At 35.6% G+C, this 15,290-nt stretch overlaps 1 protein-coding gene across 12 annotated transcripts in view; it reads right to left on the bottom strand.

Annotated features, from left to right (window-relative positions):
* Positions 1 to 5,126: 5,126 nt before the first annotated feature.
* Positions 5,127 to 15,290, bottom strand: part of RBM25 (RNA binding motif protein 25) — a 50,471-nt gene continuing 40,307 nt past the window's right edge. For all 12 annotated transcript variants that reach the window (XM_004371012.3, XM_023726341.1, XM_023726342.1 and 9 more), the window contains 6 exons: positions 14,702 to 14,852; positions 11,976 to 12,300; positions 11,328 to 11,602; positions 10,711 to 10,809; positions 9,406 to 9,453; positions 5,127 to 6,711 (listed from right to left, as the gene is read on the bottom strand). In XM_004371012.3, coding sequence (XP_004371069.1) covers positions 6,619 to 6,711; positions 9,406 to 9,453; positions 10,711 to 10,809; positions 11,328 to 11,602; positions 11,976 to 12,300; positions 14,702 to 14,852 — 991 coding nt within the window. In that variant the 3' untranslated portion in view covers positions 5,127 to 6,618. The remainder of the gene's footprint in view (positions 6,712 to 9,405; positions 9,454 to 10,710; positions 10,810 to 11,327; positions 11,603 to 11,975; positions 12,301 to 14,701; positions 14,853 to 15,290) is intronic.

The following is a 15,290-nucleotide window of genomic DNA, read 5'->3' as shown; positions in this document are numbered from 1 at the left end:
GTTGAGAAGTTAGAGGGTTGATATGTTGTGGGGTTGTTAACCAATGTCATAAAACAACATGTGTACTTCTGTTTCATGAGAAACTGTTCTGTAAGCCTTCACCTGAAGTACAATAAAAAAATAAAAAATAAAAATGTTGTGCAAAGATCTTGATGGAGTATTATTTATGGCAAAAATTGGAAAGCTAAATGTCCTACAAAAAATTATGGCTTATAGTGCACTCATTTCACAGAAAAAATCATTAAAATTGTTTATGAACATTATGCATAACAGAAATATTCTTATTTTGTCAAATGACATAAAATTTATGTAAAAATGTAAATGCAATTATGTCAAAACACATTTCTGTGAAAAGGAAACAAAAAAGGGTTCTAGAAAAAAAGCAAACTGCTCACTTTGAATAACCTGTTTTCTGTATTTCTTCATCTTCTTAGAAGTATGAGCACCCTGGATATGAGCACCAGGGAAGAACCAGTAGAAGACACTGAGAAAAGGTCACAGACTAGAGGAACAAGGCAAAAGTGAAATCCTAGACACCAAGTAAAAGTCCCAAGTAGACAATGGTGCTGAAATGAACTAGTATGTAATTGTCTTACAAGGCCACAGTCTCTCATTTAGGCTGTCACCAGTTTTCAGTAGAATGGTGAGTAGAAACCAGAATAGGTTGAATTGAGACTTGAGAGGTTTAGAGGGCATATATAAGCTACTCTTTCTGGAATCTCAGTTCCAGAAGGGAAAGGAGAATAGAATCCAAGCTTTTTCATTGTTATAATAAGAATTCCAGATTGAGGGAAGATGCTGGAAATACCTGAGCAACTACAGAATGTAGTTAGAACCAGAGCCAGTGGGGTGGAGGAGGTCTTCTGGATAGGATGGATTGGTATATACCATTAATTACAGAAAGCAGTTTAAAATGGTTGTTGTCATAAACTGGAAAGCTAGAATTTGAGAGAACGTGCCTAATGACTTTGTACTGTTTTTGTTAATTGAAAATTATTTGCTAGGTGAGGGGGAAAAATCAAATGAATTTTATTTACTCAGTGAACATTTGTTCAGTACTTACTATAGCACTGGAGCTTTAAAAAGCATAAAACCTGCAGTATACGTGAGGAGGATACCCTGGTGGTTAAGTGCTATGGCTGCTAACCAAAACGTTGGCAGTTCGACTCCACCAGGTGCTCCTTGGAAACTCTATGGGGCAGTTCTACTCTGTCCTATAGGGTCGCTATGAGTCGGACTCGACTCGACAGCAAGGGGTCTGGTTTTGGTATGTAAGGGGCTGAAATCCAGTAGAAGAGTGACCAAATAGCACTTAGAGAGCAGACTATCTGCAATGAAGCATTTACATTTTTCCCGAAAGTGCTTGGAACGTAGGAGCAGGAGTAGAGAAACCAATGATACATGAAATGCTGGCAAAATCCAACAGTAAGTGGAGAAAGATAAAGCAGATGGGAAATTCAGAGTGCTGGACCTGTTAGAACTACTTGGGGGAGGGGGACTGTTAACATCAGTCACTACTACATAAAGTCAGGATCTGGTCAATCAGAAAACTAAGGCTAGTTCTTCACACCAATGATTTCTAGGAAATCCAGTTCATTAACATTTCCCACATACAGCAGTTCGCCTTTATATAGAATGTCACTGCCATTTTACCTATGGCAGGGAAGAGTAGAATTGATACTAAAGTTACCAGGATTCAGTGCTTAGCTACATTCTATCTCATTAGTTCTCCTAAGACATTCCAACACTCTGCAAGCACTGGTCTCCTTAAGGCTGGGCCCTGCTTTTAAGATCAAAGACTGGCTTTATCTTATTCATCTTGTATTTCTACTCTTAAATTATGAATGTTTGTCACTGCTTTACTAAATCTAATCTCGTTATCCAGGACCTTTTAAAAAACTTACCTCAATAACACACTTAACAAAACTATTATCTGTAGCTTTTCCACCTTCAGTAACAACTGGTCAAATCCCTTTACCAATAATATAAAATTGCCAGGAAAAAAAGAACCTTCATATTATGCTTGATTCTACAATATAAAATGTTCAATAGTTTGTCCTTTTACTAGAAAAAGAGGAAAAAAGTTATTTACAAGTATTTTTAAATTCACACTTAACAATCTTTTTTAATAAACATTTCCTAAAATGCTTTATGTGTTTGCATTTTATTAACAAGCCCTTTCCTCTGCCCTTAGGTCTATTAGACCATTACTATCCAATGTAACTTTCTGTAATCATGTTCTATAATCTACACTGTCCAATATAGTAGACATTAGTTATATGTAGCTACTGTGCACTTAAAACGCAGTGTAACAAAAAAATGGATTTTTAGTCACATGTAACTACTGAATGCGTCACTAGTGGTTACTATTTGATAGTGCAGACCAAGACCATGAATTAGAATCACATATACATGGGGTCGCTACTGAGTTGTAATCAACTCCACGGCACCTAACCACCACATACGGGCCTCTAGATAATCATTTGTCAGGAACACTGTAGTTAATTACAGCACTGGGTAGAACAGACAAGGTGAGCTTTAAAGTCTCTTCTACATTGTACTACCTTTCTAAGCATTTTCCTGTTGTCACTTTCCCTCAACCTTGAAGTAAAGTGATTAAGTCTGACAGTTCTTACAGCACTTTGTATGCATGTCTACTAGCATTTCTCTCATTGTGTAATTACTTTTCCACACTCAGCTATTAGGGGAAGCTTGTCTTAACTTATGTCTGTAACCTCCACCTAGCTTTTAACATGAATGGCACATATCAAGTGTTCAATAAATGTTCACTGAATGAAACAGAAATTCTAATGGGTTATCCACTTAGGCAAGAATGGCCATGTCTTCCATGGCCCGATATAAATGTACACAAAATAAATAAAGAACAGTGTTCAACAATTCAGCTCCCAATCTGTACATAAGAAGGTAAGAGTCATCAATCTACCCAATATGTGACGTGGCAGAGTAGGCAGACTTGGGAATGTCATTTAATTCAAGCAACACGGCTTGAAAAATTTTTTTTATTCATTTTTGTTTATAGAAATTACCTTTCTTCCTGGGCATTTTAGATTGCCATCCCTAATTTGGCCTTCATATAAGTAATATCTTTTGCTGAGCAAAATTAATTCTTGATTTTGTATGGTTAACAGAAAGCTGAAATATGACCTGGAAAAGAATATAACCATTTTTACATGAAAACCTTTCAGCAGTCCTGGCATCGACATTGGAGACATTCATAAAACTTATTAGAAGCAACTGGGTAAATAAGCCTCACATAAACATTGTATACCTGCTTACATTTATTTGCATTAAAAAATTTTATATAAAAGAAAAAAAAAGATACTGTTTAGTTCAATTTGGCTCTCAAGACTGCTGTTTTCTCAGCTTACTCACTGTATCTGTATTCATGCTTGATTAACAATTGAAACAGCGCTCTTCAACAATTATCATTAGCCTCTACTATTTAAGTTTCCAGGGAAGCAAGATGCAAAGTAGGTAACCACAAAACCTTCTCTAAGGAGAAAACGTTCTGGGGCTGGCTGGGAATAAAGAACAGAATATTATGGTTGTTCTTAAGCATTATTTTGGATTACTTCATTTTCATAAATATTTATCCGTTTATTTGCCTTGGAAAAATGTTTTTCTTTTTAAAACCTACTTAAAAAGAAAAATAAGTTGCACTGATGTTGGTTAGGATAAAATAGTACCTGCAGACACCTTAAAAAGAGGCCTGGTGGTGCATGGTTAAAGACATCGACTGTTAACGAAACGCTGGCAGTTTGAAACCACCAGTGGCTCCGAGGGAGAAAGATATGGCTGGCAACTGGCTTCCACAGAGATTTACAGCCTTGGAAACCTTATGGGGTCGCTGAGTTGGAATCGATTCGGGGTGGATGGAGATAACTTAAACCCTTGTTAATCAAAGTATAGTCCTTGGACCAGTGATACTGGCATCACCTGAGAGCTGGTTAGAAATGCAAAATCTCATGCCCCACCCCAGACCTACTAAATCCGCCTGCTACAAGATTCCTCTGGTGATTCAGGACCATGTTATAGTTTGAGGAAAAACTGCTTCAAATAACTTACCTTTTCTCCCTGTAAACAGATGTACATATTTAAAATTATGTACAGAGTTAAATGAGGAAAAGCATATTGATTTTGTAAAAAAAAAAAAATTTTGTTTCCTATATAACCATTAGATCAAGAATTGTACTTTCACAGAGTTTTTATATCTTGAATGGGAAATATAAGGTTTCGGAACAAATTAATTTATGTGCTTATGGACAACCCAGAAAGCCTGGAGAAATTACCAGAAACTTCTCACACGTATTTTTCCAGACACTAGAATACGTCAGAATATATACATCCAATTCTTTACATAAAATCGTGAAAAACAAGCTCTGAGAACCAAAAGGTTTTTGATTAAGCTTGGTGGAAAATCCTGACTTGAGCTGGCATTTGGCTATTGATGGACTTTACCCCACTTAGTGTGACCATTCCTGTCTGCTACAGAAATTTTAATGTTTGAATTTGAGGTCCTGCCACAAACTCAACTGGGGGTGTTATGCAGTATGTGGTATATACCTGTAAGGACTTCAGATAAGGGACAGCCCTAGCTTATAGAAGGGTCTTTTAACATAAGTATAGTTGAAAGGACTGAAGAGACCAAAGCAATGGAAATTAAATTTACCTAAATAAATGTTCATGCTAATGTTGGCTAAATAAAAAGTCTAATCTGATGCCTTAGAAGCAGTAACTGTGCAGTAAGTTTAGAGAAGCATAACAAACTGCTAAGCCAAGAGGTCTGAGGTTGCAGATACAGTGGGAGTGGATCTGAGAAAAGGATATAAATTTGCAAATGGCAAGGGACATCTTTCTGAAATTTTCCCTTGAGAAACCAGAACTTTACATACACTAAATTAAAATTAAAAAGGATATTTCCGTAGCTGAATAGTAGATTCATCCAAGATACATAAATGGCCTCTGACATGTTTAGCTAATACTCAAAAAATCACTATCAAAACCAAACAAAAATTCAGCCCATATTTTTAAGTTTTCTAGTATACATTGCACAATTACAACATGATGCCATTTATTTAAAAAGACTGAAAAAATGAGTCCCCAGATCAAATATATACATTTTTAATATGTGAATTATTTACATAATGAAACCATCCCATGTTCCAATGTTAAGAACAGTGTTTTCAAATGTCCTCTTAAGATGTAAAAAAATCTAGTAACTCAAGCTCACAGTTAAGCTTTTCTAACAGGCCAATCTTTCTCTCTCTTAAATAAATACACTGATATGAGAAGAGCTGCACCTAATTTGTGTTATGAACTATTTAAAACTTGTTACATTTTCAGGCAATTTTGCTCCCTGGTGAAGTTCTGATCTACAATAAAGATAGCCTATGTACGACTTTAAGCACATTATATTTTTAAACTTCGATGAGCGGAGATAAAACAATTTGTGTGTGTGTAAGTACACACATGATACAAACCCTTTACAGAACAAAAATGAAGATAAAAAATTAGTAGTGGTTGATAACTGCCATAAATAATTTATTTTCCTTAGAAATAAGATGTAAACCTTGAAAATTGCCAAGCTGAATTCTATTTGTTAATCAAACTTCCTAGTGTCCAAAACTGCCTAATTTTATCTTTTTTGTTTGTTTATAAAGACCTTTTCTTTTAAAAAGATTTTTTTTTTTTTTAAATTTACGCTTTTGGAAGGAAGATTTTCTAAAATTTTTCCAAAGGGGCACATCAAAATTAAGAATTAGAGCAAAAATGTATTAAATAAAGCACTCCAGAATCTAAGGATCTGCCTCATTTTTGAACAATAAAAGGGAAAAATCACTATGATTCACACTCCATTAGAAGAGGATGGTGAAGCAGTCAGCCATAAACAGGGAAACCCCATCCTGTTCATGGTGCTCACTCTGGGAGAAGAATAACCTAATTATCCCAGACATCTGGACTGGCACAATATCTCTTTTCGATTCTACTCTGCTTTTAGGAAACACTTAAGGGAGCCCTCGAAAGCAGATTAGGGAAAAATAAGTCTTTTACACAAACATTCACACAAACACATTCATACAGAGATATGGAAGGAATGGATTGTCTGCTTATTTTTGCATTCTAATTTTAAATTCCACACCTTCGTGAGGACTTGCCATTTCTGATTAAAAGGGGATAGTAGGTAGATGTGACTGGTATTCTTTCAATTAAAATCATTCATGTTCATTCTTAAACAGTACAGTTCAATATTAAGTGCAATTCTGCAAAAGAATTGGGGAGTCATTTTAATATTTACAAGAACAAATCAGCAGAACAAGATTATATTAGATAGGCTGTGTACACTAGCTGTGGTTTATAAAACATACTGGTAATTTGTACCTGGTGAGTATAAAGAAAACCAAGGTAAGATTCAGATGACTTTACAACCAAGGGAGTACACAGGGCGTCGACAAATCAGAGGACAAAAAAAATTCACATTTTCTACATTAAAAAAATTACAGATCTCACAAATGTCTTTTAGGACAAAGAAAAATTCAAAGTCCTTTGAATGGTGGGAAGGAAGAAATCTGAAATGGAACTCTAAATGCAAAAAGAGTTTTACTTCACAAGACCAATTTTCTTTGCTTCTGTTTCATATATCAATAATCTCCACATTTTGACTATAAAAACTTCTGCTTCTTCATCAAGTACCTAGAGGAGGAAAAAAAAATGACACAAGTAAGATAAGCAATCATTAACATCTCCAACAACAGTGACCAATACAAAAAAAGCTTTTATCTACTGACGAGCACTTACTTCTGATAAAACAACTTAAAAATCTAATGTGAGAAATGGGAACCTAACTTGCTGTGTAAATTTTTACCAAAAACACTATTTTTTAAACAAAATCTAATGTGAGAAATATATTAACCAATACAGGTAAATTACTCAAAAATAAAAATTCAGCAAAATCCCATGGCTTACTAAACACTGACACCACAGTACTTTTCTAATCCATCTTTTAACTTCTATTTTTTCTTTACAGACACTACATTTGTATGTCTGGCGAAACTCTCTCTTAAAGCAAATGTCTGTTATAAAGAACATGCTAATTTAGGCAGATCTAAATATACAGCTATGTAATAATTTTGTACAAACTATCTTGTTTACCCTAATCCAAAACAACCTTGCAGTTTTAACATTTACCAAGTGTTTATTATGTATGTGACACAGAATTAAACAGTAAACAGGACTATACATAAAGCATTTAATATAGTGTATGGAATACAGTAAAAAGAGTAACTGAACACTATCATCATCACAGGGGACACAAGACTTATGAATAAACAACAGGTATTTCCCCTTGGCAGACGAACAGATCAAAGTATCTTCCTACCTATTAGTTAGGCATATCATGTCCCTACCACTACTTCTGTCCTCTTTCCACAAATTTGGGAAGTGGACTATCCTGTTCTCTTCTAAAGGAGGCAGCTTTAACAGATCTCCAGGGTATCACTGCCATAATGTAATGTGGCGTAATTTTGCCAATTCTTCATACAGGCAGTTTAGGGTATGAGTTAAGAGAAGAAATAGCCAAAATACTTGGGATCAAATCCCACTACTACCTTTTTCTAGCTACAAGTCTTTGTTTTGGTTGGGTTATTTAATCTCACTGACCATGAATTTTTTCATCTGTAAAATGGAAAAAATAACTAACATCATCATAGGACTAGATTTTTTATGCAAATAACTTGGGCCTTCTACGTTTATTTGCCAACTACTCCCTCTCTCTGCAAGGTATTTTCCTAACCACTGCTATGCAAATTTTTTTTATATGTTGCTGTAAAAAAAATTAGCGTAGTGTGCTTATGGAAATACTTCACAGGGGGAGGGAGCAGTTGGCAAACAAACGTAGAGGTGCACATTATTTGTATAAAAATACAGTACTATAGTAATTAAGAGGATATGTACAAAGTGCTTTGAACAGTGCCTGGTATATAATAAGTGTTCAAAAAGTACCCAAGAGAAGCTAGAAATTTGGATTCTTATGAGAAATCTCCCCAATTTCTCAATGATGCTAATTAATAAAAGAACTTTTAATTAGACCTCTATGAGCCAGATTTGACCCACAGTTTGTACCTATGCTGTAGCGCTAATTAATGTGAAAGTCGTAACTTGGAAATAGTATGGATACAGGCACAAACATATGGGCATAAAATGCAACCAAAGTTCATTAATTAATGCAATATGGGGAAAAAGTATAATTTGAAAAAGTCAGATTTTTAATTGGAGCAAAATACTAGCTAAAAATTCAATCTCCTCATTCATTCAAGAAACACTTAGGGGGCTCATAAGCTTTTACCAGAGCTGGCTGACAACACTGGCTCAACTGGTTTCCTCCCACTCTGATCAACAATGATCCAGAAAATACTCAAAACATATAAAAAGTTGAGTAATCTAACTAATTATATATTCCAAATATCAGAATATTTCAACAGACCAGACTTGATTAACACTGACACACGTAATCTTCACTAACAATGACTGCAACTCTGCTATGGCCAAAAAACTAGAATGCTGATTCATTTATGTCCAACTATGATTCCCACTGTCTACTCCCATGGATAAACTTTAAAGAAGCTGGAAGCCCAGAAAAGTTCAGAGTCCACTCCCAAGGACCGGGGCCCATACACATGTCCCTTTCCTTTGAGGCTAAGCACTGTGTACGCCAACCACTTCTTCACAAATGTTTTATCAGGAATGCAACAACATTAAGCTGGCTCGGCAGAAAACAAAGATTAGCTGACTGCAGACATCACCTAGATATAAAACATCTTGACCTCAGAGCTCCTTCTAGTTAGGAACCCCACTCTACCCCTCCCTGCAATCCTTGGCTGCATTTCAAAATGCAAGCCTCCACCCACCACCCCAACACACCCCTATCTAGTGGTGGCTCAGAAGAAAGGCCTGGCAATCTAGTTTTGAGAAATCAGCCACTGAAAACCCTACGGAGCGCCAGTTCTACTCTGACACACATGGAGTTGTCAAGAATCAGGGTAGACATGATGGCAACTGGTTTGTACAAACTAAATGAATGCTCACATAGGAGTGAAAGATAACTCTGAGGTTTCTAGCATAAGGGACTAGGCAACTATATTTACATACACATAAAACACCAAGGGGGGAGGGGCTGGTGAAAAAGAAAAAAAATCCTAATTTCAATGTTGTAGTAATAACATCTTACTGTGCATGTCTTTTACGTCTTTTAATGAATATTCAAATTTTAATTCAGGCCTATAAAAAGAGTCTGAAACTACCATATGCAGAAAATCAATTAAATTCAGAGAAGTTATTGTTTGTTCACATAGATAATAAAATATTAATAATAGCAAATTTCTAACTTACCATGGCAACATCATCTAAAATGCTCTGAGGTGAACTATGAGCCATAACCTGAAACAAACAAGTTAAGTGTCACGTTGAGGGGGAAAAAAAAAAAAAGCAATGCAGACATGAAATTTTAAGGGACAAACCCTCAAACTGGTATGGGAATGTCTTGTGGCTGAGGAACCTTCCTATAAACTTTAATCCCCCAGAATCCCACACTCTTAATGGAAGGAGCCACGACACCAAAACCTCAGGTCTTAATCACTAAAGTGTCTATCTTCTACGTCAAAGCCAGACCTCACTTATACAAGTTTTAATGCCGTAACAGTTACAAGCAGAAAACGGCAGCCTAGATCTCCTCTTCCTAATATTAAAAGGATAGTAGTGGGGGGAAAATACTATTTCCTTGAAAAGCAGTTGTTGTTGTCGTGTGCCGTCAAGTTGATTCCGACTCATAGCGACCCTACAGGACAGAGCAGAACTGCCCCATAGGATTTCCAATGAGCAGCTGGTGGATTCGAACTGCTGATCTCTTGGTTAGCAGACTGACCTCTTAAACACTTCACAACCAGGGCTCCGAAATGAAATTCGTTATACCTTTACAGGAATATGGTGCTTCTACCATAATAAGCGTTATTAAGACTTTGCTTTCAGAAGACAATGGAAGGAGACAGTATACTTTGATGATTAATAGCACAGGTTTTAGAGGATTGGCTCTGCTACATAACTTGGCCAAGACACAATCTCTTACTAAGCCTCAATTTCTTCATCTATAAAATGGGGATAATATGATAATATTAGCAACTTACATTTCCTAAGGTTGCTGGGAGGTTTAAAGGAGATAAAAGTTCTATGAACTGCTTACCAAGAACAAAGCCTGGCATGCAGCAATCAATCAGTACTGACTATCATGATATGGAGGGGACTATTTTGTTCTTCTTCCAAAGGATGGGAGACTGACAAAGGGGTTGAGGAGACACACTATAGGCTATTTCCGCAAATTCTCTATCAACTGTATTTCACCAACATTCTAACCATTAAGACAAGAAGGGGGTGGTATGGCATTCTCAGGGTCAGAAAAAGTGAGCATAATTGGCAGCAACCAGCAATTCTGTCATCTTTGACACCCTGAAATGAAAGCATGTGGTGTGGGGAGCCTGCGGTGAGATGAAAGAGTTCATTTAAGCAGCCCTGAACCACTTAATTAAAACTAGACTATCATAGACTTCAATCTGAAAGATTTTTTCCTGATTTTAAAAAGTATCTAATACTTTAACCTATTAAAAAAAAAAAAGTTGGGAGCGTAGTGAGTAAAAGACTAACCTTAGAACAAACAAAATCAACTAATGTAGCTTCTTCTTCACCTATGTATTCTATTATTTTCTTATTAATCCATGGTCTAATTCGTCGTTCCATCAATATCTGAAAAATAAAATGTGATTACTGAATTAAAGAATTTTAGCTTTTTTTTATATTTACTAAAGCCTATAACCTCACTGTCTTTCTTAAGACTAAAATAACATGGATGTTCATTCTAAAGTTATACTAAGGAAGCTTCAACATGAGAAAATATATGACAATAAGACATCAGGAAAAACCATGCCACTAGACTATTGATTTGTTTAATATACATGTTCTCTCTGTGCTCAATATCAACCAAGAACCCTTAGCTTTTACCGCAATATATGTCTGAAGTAAAAACTTAAACAGGTAGGTACCAAGATAAAATTACTTGCTTCTAGGTTTTTTGGTTTAATTGTTTAAGGGTCTGGCTTCAAGGCAGCACAAGTACTACCAAGACTTTTCCAGTAATCTAACTTCCTTGCCCATGGCATTTACTTGGTGTCAAGATTCCAACCACACTATCATCCTTGTCATTAACAGAATCAAATGAGTTTGTATTCACATTCGAAGACATTGCCAATAGCACAGCTACTCACAGAATCCACAATAGACCAATCAAGGGGATAAGCAAAGAGCTCAGGTTTGGCTGTAGGAATTTTCTCAATGAGACTCTTAATGTGCTTGCGCTTTTCTTCAGTGTTTACGGTGCCTTTGGCAGCATTTTTATCATCTTCGCCATAATCCAAGGGAACCAGTTTCCTTTTTCGGGGTACGTCATCGCTGTCTTCATCCTCAAATTTGTTAAAGACACTATCTACAGGAAGTTTCTTTCTCTTCACAGAATTAGGTTGACCAGGACTATTGGAAGCACCTATAGTAAAAATATTATCTTAGCATGATGACTTAATTTTCAAATATTATATTTTATAACCCACCATCCCTCAAAAACAATACAAAAATAATACTTTCATAAGTCTCAGAGAAAGAGCCCAACTATAAAAAGTAACTCACTACTCACAAGTGCTAGAAAATTTAACTTTTCATTTCTTCTCAGAACTCGAGGCAGCTGCAGATATAGGAGCGCTAGTAGGACTATGAAAACAATCGTGAGCTAGAAATGCATTTTTGAGTATTTTCCTAGCTACCTACCAAGTACCACATATTTATTTTTTTCCGTAAGGCAAAATTTAGGTATTTTCAGGAAAAAAGTAAGAAAGGAAGGAAAGAAGGAAATGATAACATACCCAGTTTAAGACTAAGTCCTATTTTTGGCCTATGTTCTTCAGGTTGTTGTTGATCAGGTGAATTTTCATGAGGAATAATAATACCACAGGGAGACTCATCCCCAGGAGTGTTGGGGGTTGCATTGCCACTGGCAGAGGAAACAGATGGGGCAGAGCTGATGGGTCTCAGAGTCGGTTTGAGACAGGGCTTTTGCTCCGGTTCTTCTTCCTCTTCAACGGGTTCTTCTCGTTTTTCTTCTTTTTCTTGCTTTTCTTCTTCCTCTTCCTCGGATTCTGGTTCTTGCTTTATTTGTGGCTGCCTGCGCCTCTCAGCCTCTTGTTCCATCTATAACCAAAAAACAATTAGATTACCATATTTTTACACAAACAGCATACACATTATAAGTTTTTGCCAACCCCCCTTCACGCATTATTTTCCTAGGCTTGTTATGTATGTTATGTGTGTGTGGGATCATTATTTGCAAAAATGTGGTAACTTCAAAAAACTACAACAATACTTTATTCAACTTGTTTTTTACTTTATATTCTTTTCTAAAATATCTGTTTTTCTTTTTGGTCAGGAATAACTAAGCACTGACTGCTTCTTAAATTAGAAAAGTAGGTACGACCGTATTTTTACACAAATAACGCACTCCTTCTATGTTTGTTTGCCAACCATGCCCTCCCCTCACCAAGTATTTTCATAAGCGTGCTATGCTACAATTTTTTACAGCAACATGTAAAAAAAATTGGCATAACGGCACTTATGAAAATACCTCACGGGGGGAGGCACATGGTTGGCAAACACAGAAGGCATGCATTATTTGTGACAAAATACAGCATGTACTATGCCAAATTTTTTTAATGTATATTAGCTCTTCAGAGGAACAAAGATAAATACACAGTAGTCTGCTGAATTTGAGAAGGATAAAGTAATTTTTAATTTTATTTAAAAAGTATAATCAAAAGTTTTATTTCATAACAATACAGACAATACATGAAAAGGTAACTCAAATTCTCAACTTGGCATACGCTATCATTTGTTCTCTGTAGGTCTTAGCTGAGGCTGCTAATACTTTTGTATTTATTAACAACAGGGTAATGAAAAATAAGAGAAAGGAAGGGAATTGGGAGTCAAAAGACTATACACCTAAACAAACACCTCTCCCTGAAATGATCGAAGATAATTAAAAAATGAAACAACTATAAATGTATTAGTAAAAATTGAGCGAATAGAGCAGTAATCTCTCTGAGCATTAAACAAAAGAAACAATAGAAAACTACAGAAGTATCCAACTACATAAAAATTTAAAATTTCTGCATAACATAACGCCACTAAATAGCAGCTCATTAAAAAAAAAAAAAAAGCCTGTTAGACAACCTATAAATTGTTCTAACCCGCTGGTAGTCAGCAAACGAAAAAACAAACAAAAAAAACCTACACCTAAATTTTATACTGATAAAGATGAAAAAAACCGGCAAAATGCCATGATAGTGAAGATATAGAGAAAGATCACATAAGGGCTACAAAATGGTCAAATTCTAGGTAGAAGATAGTAGTGATATAAAAGGTTAGAAAAGAGCAGGTAAATTATAATTGACCTTATAAAACTTATATCTGAAGGAGAGGTATGTACACTTGTGTATGACATTTAAAAGGTTGTTCACCACAGCATTTACAGTGTTTCTAAGTGGCTGATAAGAATTCAAGATGGTTTTAGTTTCATCATTATTCTTTTCTATGCTGTCTGAACATTTTACTAACTCACGTAAGTACAGGCAGTCCCCCCCAGGTTATGAAGGACGGACTTACAACTCATGGATAACTCGTACTTGCCCTTTAACATTACATAAATTTGCCCCACTTTGAAACGAGTCAACCAACCCCTACTCTCAACAAACTCTTCATCACAATCATCTTCACTTGCTGCACGTGAAGCTTTTAAATCACTGAAAAGGTGTCGAGCTCTTTCTTGCACTAAAGTAAGGCCAAGTAAGAACCATATGCACCTGTTTTGACTTACCTACAAACTTCACTTAGTCTTAAAAACACAGTTAGGAACTTATCTTGTTCGTAACTTGGGGACTGCCTGTATGCATTTTATCAATAGAAAAAAATAATACTTTCATTTTGAAAAGTAAAAATGACATACAAAATATGGTTTCTGTTAATCTTAAGTATGTAACAGGTTTTTTCTTGGAAAAAAAAAAAAAAAAAAAAGGTGGTATGGACAATTCATATTATTAGATTCCTGATTATTAAAAACTTTTCTAAAATGAGACTGTATTCTTCAATGCAAGAACAGGGTACTGTCATGTACTATGACATCATTTTTTTATCTTTTAAATGACAAAAAAAATGCATGAAAGCATTTTTATTTGGGAAACAAAATATATGAGTTGGCACTGAGATGGAACTCAAACAACAGAAAGACCTATGTGTCAAAGCAAACTATTGGAAGGAAAGCTTTATAGCAAAGTTTCATAAAAGACAATTCTATTCATCTTAGGGAATACTTCACAGAAAACAAAACAGTAAGACATCAGTAATATATTTAGTATAATTAAAGTTCTAAATCAATCAATATTGATGATTTGGGTAATATTCTCTCAAAAAATAGCACGCAAGATACAGGGATCATCATAAAGTGTATTTTCCTCAGTGATAAACTATGTCATGGTTGGCTTGCTTAAGATGACATGATAATCCTCTAAAAACAAATGTTACAGATCTGAGAATATTTTACCCTTTGGAGCTCTGCATCTGGGTCTGGGTGTCCTTCTGCCAGGAGGCGCTGCCTAATTTCCTCCAGCTCTTCCTTCTCTCTCTTCCTATCACGCTCATCTGCTTCCATTTCCTTTTCCCTATCACGTAACCTTTTCTGAAGAGCACTTCCCCTGAAAGAATAAATCATAACAGGCCTTAATTTAATATCTAGATCATCGACTATTCCACATGTCTCCAATAGTAGTTTTTTTCAAAGCTAAAAGCTGTATGCTAAGAGACTACAGACTTCTGTGTCCGCAGAACACCCAAAACAGTGTGCTCTTACATGTTAGCTTATAAGTAAGCATTGCCTCCTCATTTATTCCCATGCCTTGCTCTTAAATCATTCTAAATTAAGTGTCTAAAACAAGTAGAAATGTAGCTTTCAGAAGCAAGAAGACAGCTCTTATTTGGAAACCCCAGCACATAGTTTGTCTTTTCTTAGATGCCCAACTGTGAAAAAATAATACAAGTAGCATAAGTACCACTAAGAATAATTCTGTATCCTCAATTTAATTATTTCCCTTGTGTAAAAATCCCAGAAGGAAGTAATGCAGAATGAACAGAAA

Source organism: Trichechus manatus, unplaced genomic scaffold, assembly GCF_000243295.1.
Source record: "Trichechus manatus latirostris isolate Lorelei unplaced genomic scaffold, TriManLat1.0 scaffold00010, whole genome shotgun sequence".
NCBI classification, from domain to species: Eukaryota; Metazoa; Chordata; class Mammalia; order Sirenia; family Trichechidae; genus Trichechus; species Trichechus manatus.
The sequence above is the reverse complement of the archived record's forward strand: the minus strand, read 5'-3'. Positions and strand labels throughout refer to the sequence as shown.